Source organism: Wasmannia auropunctata, unplaced genomic scaffold (assembly GCF_000956235.1).
Source record: "Wasmannia auropunctata unplaced genomic scaffold, wasmannia.A_1.0 LD336076.1, whole genome shotgun sequence".
In the NCBI taxonomy this organism is placed as follows: Eukaryota; Metazoa; Arthropoda; class Insecta; order Hymenoptera; family Formicidae; genus Wasmannia; species Wasmannia auropunctata.
In genome coordinates, this window is record NW_012026814.1 from 5,086,675 (window position 1) to 5,092,576 (window position 5,902).

At 31.5% G+C, this 5,902-nt stretch overlaps 2 protein-coding genes across 2 annotated transcripts in view; one reads left to right on the top strand and one right to left on the bottom strand.

Annotated features, from left to right (window-relative positions):
- The window catches only part of LOC105449511 (ring-infected erythrocyte surface antigen-like), a 3,316-nt gene extending 2,472 nt beyond the window's left edge, over window positions 1-844 (top strand). Inside the window, exon 3 of the mRNA XM_011688768.1 lies at window positions 755-844. Within this exon, the coding sequence (XP_011687070.1) occupies window positions 755-844 (90 nt within the window). The remainder of the gene's footprint in view (window positions 1-754) is intronic.
- Window positions 845-1,110: 266 nt separating this feature from the next.
- Window positions 1,111-5,902, bottom strand: part of LOC105449512 (uncharacterized protein K02A2.6-like) — a 14,179-nt gene continuing 9,387 nt past the window's right edge. The window contains exon 2 of the mRNA XM_011688769.1: window positions 1,111-1,135. Within this exon, the coding sequence (XP_011687071.1) occupies window positions 1,111-1,135 (25 nt within the window). The remainder of the gene's footprint in view (window positions 1,136-5,902) is intronic.

Below are 5,902 nucleotides of genomic sequence, written 5' to 3' on the forward strand. Positions count from 1 at the left end.
AATACTTGTTTGATTCAGATAAAATTTTGGAAAAAGTATCTATGTTACAAAAGAGATATTTTATGATAATTTTTTCATTATTTCTTTTGTCATAAATATATAAACGGAACACATTGCCAACTTGCCTCTTGTGCCAACGAGCCCCGGTCTCCCCTACACTATATGTACAATACATTTTTTTCACATTATGGATATTCTATGTATATACATAAGATGGATGTTTACTGGGCATTGGAGATATCAAATTTATATTATACTTTTTTCTTCTTAACATAAACTACATAACATAATATTACTTAAAAAAAAATAAAATTGTCACTTTTTAAACATGTCTTAATATTATTATTAACTTCTTTACTAGTATCACTTTGTAAATTATACTTTGAAAGACTCAGTTTTTTTTAAAATCAGTACCCCATAAAATTAATCAATACTATAAAAATTCTAACATAACCACATAAAATATTCTGATTTGAGCAAAAAAAATTTTATCGATTTCGTAGAAAAAATATTGTTGGAAAGAGTACTTAAATTGATAGTTTATTAATAAAAAAAAAACGAAATAAAATACTTAAGTATACAGATTAATTTATAATTTTTCCTATAGTTTACTCATTATACAATTTCTTATACGTGTTTAAAGTTTCTTGTTGCTCAAGTTTTTCCTTATGCCTTCTTTCTCGTGCTTCTTTATTTTTCTGTATATATTCTGTCAAAACATTTATCTGCTTGTCCACTTTACTTTTTTTCGAAGGTGGTGTACTATTATCCTCAAAACATTCTTGTCCATCATCTGTCGAAGAAGGCATATCTTTCTGTGATAGATTTGACGCAAGAGCCATAGGTTGTACGATGTGGGATGTTCCAAATATTTCATCCATTTCTTCATAACATTTACACTTTTTAAGTGATGCTCCAGACTAAGAGTTGTTATCTTTAATTTTAATGTAATTCTTTCGTAAGTTTTTTCATTTATTTTCAACTTGTTTCGCTGTAAATGTATAACTTTTCTCTTTCAAACAATCAGTAATTTTTTTCCACACAACTTTGTTTCTTATTTTATCACTCTTAAATAAGTAAGTATAATCTTTCCATAAACAAAAGAGAAGCTTAACCGCTGAATCCTCCCACATAGCTGTAAGAAAAATAAAGATTATAAGAATCACGTGCGATGATAAACATATAAAAACGAAAATAATGGATGTTTTCCATTTAGTAAAAATTAACACACAATGTCGTTCTTTCTTGATATTCACTCACAATCAGTAACAAAGACATAATGACACTTGTGTCAACTTGAGTTACTGAAAAGCACCCAATATTATTGTGTCCAGATTGATATGAATCTTAACATAGGTATACCAATTTATGTCGACATTTGACGTTTATTTTTAGACGTTTATTATAAATATGTCATATAATCTAAGTGGACATAGCTAGTCAATAATGAAATATGAAAAGCTTCTTTTGTGATCTATTTAGATGCTAAAAATGGGGATCGAGCGTCAATATGAAAAGACATCTTTAAATTCATGTCAAATTAAGCGAATAGAAAAGACGCAAAATATTTTTTAGCACCACTTTAAAAAGCATATTGAGTTTTTTTGTCACTGGTTATTTAATTCGGCATGAACTTAAGGATTAATGTAATACTTTTATTTATTTATTATTTAATATTAATAATTAATGATAATAGTTAACATATATTGTATTTAGTTTCTTACCATGACTATCCTTTTCAGATGGAGGAATATTTTTATCATATTCTGTAGAATTATCATGAATCGCGTCTACATTTAAGTCTACAAATTCACAATAACGTTATTAAATCTCATAAACAATACTTAATAAATAAAGAATAAACAAAGATATATAACATATTAAAAATAGCTAATAACAATTTTATAATAAAGAATCAGTATTATTTCTTTAAAAATTAATATGTACAATAATTAAGAAATTAACCTCTTTCTTGATGCTCTTCAAATATACTTTCAGACTGTAAATTAAAAAACTTCCGTATTATTGGAGAATCTGGGACTGTAAATTTGCTATTATCTATAAAAATATATATACAAATTAAGTTAAAAAGAATAAAAATATGTTAAATATAATATACATATTCTTCCCACCTAAAATCTATCTTAATAAAAATTATATTTTCTATTTACATCCATTACCAGAAATGATCCATTTTCTTGCAATGGAAATCCATTGGTGTTTGTAATGAGTATATGCGTATTTAGTATAAATTCATGGATTTGAGCCATTATTATTATTATTATTATTATTATTATTATTATATATTGTTTTTATTCTTATGATATTGTATTGATCGTATATTTGGCGCTTAACCTTAGAGTTTACTATTCCAACCCACCTCGCAAGCGGGGTTTATAGAGTTAACTTAGGGAATACTCTACTCTCAATTTTGGAACGAACAGACTCCGCCCATAGAGTATGTTACTTCGTATTTCGGAACGATCATGAGTTGACTCTCCTACTTAGAGTAGATCGAGTTTTGAAACGTAGCCCAGGACCGCGGTAGTCGCGGGCCTCGTGATAACGGGCACGAAATTCTAATTTCTAGTGGCTGGGAAGTCCTTCCGCCCTCGCGATTTCGGAGCGAGTCCTGGCGATCAGCTCTCCCGCGCCCTTTTTCCACCGGGTTCTTAGCAGGGCTGGTGGCTCACTCCGTCGACTCTGTAAAGCGAATTGCAGTAAGAGGGTTCACCATGACAAAGAAAAAAAGTAGTAATTAACGTGACCTGTGCTCCTGTCTCGTGCTGAGTGGATGTCCAGGTGGCCGCTGATCCTCCGGTCGGAGTCTCGTGGAGCCGGTGAGACGACGCCTTGTTATCATAATCTCCTCCAGACAGTCGCCGTCCCTCATTTAATATGGTCTATGGATAACCTAAATACTTAAATCTACGACAAAAATGAGTCGCGTAACACGGCAAAATCGAGAGTGCACTTGCCTTCGAAAATCGGAGAACGCAGGATTCATTCTACCTTCGCGATCGGGCTAATAAGCCCTTGTGACGGACGTTGCCAAAAAACGTCATGTCACAGCACATAAAATCAAAATACATATATTTGTATCAATGTATAGGCGTTTCGTCTGCAAGAAGTATACCTGTTTTTCAAATGCTATCTGCCGATCATACTGTAATTGCAATAACAACTTGGCTTTTGACGATTTTAAGTGAAAAAGTTGCGATTCCTAAAATGATTGTTTGTGATTTGGCTCTATTAATATCTATTGCAATTGCATTTGGCAAGAAAGCAGATTTAAAAGATTATATGAACACTTGCTTCGACATTATAATAAACAAAAAAGAGACATTCCTTACAACATATATTCGTATAAGTCATCTAGTGGTACTAGTACGTGGATGGTCCTGTATAAAAAAGTATCCATTTGTAAAAATGCGCCAATTTTTTATAAGATCGATTTGTCATGCATATTAAATAAAAACAATTGAGAACTTAGAGTATTTTTTCGAATCAATTTTAGTAGTAGCACTCAGTCACACATTATCTGATTCTGGCAAATTATTCCTATCTCAGATACGATTTGAATATGTCAATTCTATTATCAAAGAAATGCCAGTTGCTGAAATTGAAAATAACAAAATAGAGCAAGCGGAAATGTCTGAAAATGAAAAAACTAAAGACAAATATAAAGATTTTGAACAACAATGCTCAGATTCATGGGATAGATGGGCTAAAAAAATTTATGAACAAGCTTTAAATATTGCATCGCAATGTCGTAATGGTGAAACATTAAATGCTTATTATAATGCTGCTGAAAGTATACTACGTTTAATATCTTATCTTCCTATTTGGACTGGTATTGTGATACCATTTTTTGGAATAGGACAGCGCGTTGCAACATCTTGCAGCGTTGAAACGGAATTTGCTAATATTAAAACACGAGTTTTTCAAAATGAATTGCCTCAAAGAGTTGATAAATTCATTTTTTGTCACGTAGATTATTTAAATGGACGGATTAAAGAAGCTTCAGCAACATCGACATTTTCAAATACTGCTTCAATTGAACAAAAAATTTACAATAATATACAAAATAGTATGGATAATATAGATTGCATGTTTGAGCAAAGTATGAAAATATATAAAACAATAGATAATAAAAGTTTAAATAAAGACAAAACGAATCCGATTGCAATTATGTACAAGATGTCAGTATGGAAAACGTAGATAACATAATTCAAGAAAACATGAAAATATATAAAGCGATAAGTGATAAAAGCTTAGAAGAAGACACGAACGAATCTGATTGCAATAATGTACAAGATATAAGTACGGAAAATGTAGACACTATTAAAACGAGCATGATAATGAATATAGCGATAAGACAGAAGCTCGGAAAAAAGCGCGAATAAATCCGATTGCAATGTACAAGATAACAGTATGGAAAATGTTGATAACACAATTCATGAAAATACGAAAATAATTAAACCAATTCGAGTGATAAAAGTTTATTATTAGAAGAAAATGCAAACAAATCCGATGTAGAGTCTGAACATAATCTTAATACTAACGAAAATTGGGGCGGAAAAATTATAGCTAATAAAAAAACAAAGCGAGTTATTTGGATCCTTTTCTAAACTGGGATTTTGTACAATCACATAAATTTGTAAACATACCAATATTAAGAAATGGCAATTTATGCGAAAGCATTAAATTTAAGAATAAACGTGTATGTAAGAAATACATGTGCGATTGATTCTTTAATACAAATGTTAATACATGCGATAGGCAAAGAGAAATAGTTTTTATAAAAACTGCATTGAAGATTTTCAGTTTCCAATATTAAAAAACGCAACAGATTTTAATCCGCGGAAAAATAATAACAAATGATTATAAAACTCGTATGAAAATATTACAAGAAACAAATTTATGTAATATTTTAGATACTTGACAAATACATTTTCTTAATGCTAACTGTAATATTGATCATAAAATACAAATATTGTCTACAGATTTACCAAGTGTGATTAGGTTTTTAAAATGCTCTGTCTGTAATTACTTACAACAAAGAAATTTACCTACTTTATGTATTAACGTTAAAATACTCTTTAAAAAAGGATTTGATTGTATAAGATGCTATTGACGATAAAGAAAACATAAACGTTAGCCAAGCGTTATGCAAAAAATGTAATTCTAATTTAGAAAGAACACATGATTATGATCCTCATATATTTCTCGATACAAGTGTGATCTCAGATCTAAATTTTAATGTCAAATGCACAAAAAAAACATATTACTTGAGAGTTTCACGAAAATGATCAAACTTGGGGAAAAAAGTTATACATTATTCGACATTATAGTGTTACGTGAGGACTCCACGATTCTTTTCTTTCGTGGAGAGCTCCGGAAACGGGAAGTCGATTAGCGGCAATTATTTTATTACGTGTTAGATTTAAGACTTTCTGCGTTTTAAGAAGCGGACGCGCGAGAGCCGTCAATTAGAGAAATCTTTTGCCGATAACCCCATTGCCCTACAATTAAGTAAATAGAAAAGATCGCCGCCTGGTCCCACGTGTGAGTTCTTAAAAAAGAGACCCTTCCGGTCTCAAAAGATAAAATTCATTAATAAATTCGGCACACGCCAAACTAGGCGAGGACCTTATCTATCGGCTGTCAACACCGCGTGAAACTCGCCAGCTCCGGATCTGAAGGGTCACCCCGATAACCCTTTTTCCGGAAGCTGCGGCTCCCGAAAAACAAAGGAGCCGAACCGGGCTCCTAGGTATACAGGGTGTCCCATAATAACCGCACCACACCTCGTGGGCAGGTAGAGCAGATGAAACTGAACAGAAAAGTCCTGTACCGTTTTGCAAAATTCGCAATCGTTAAAGCGATATTAATTTTTGAA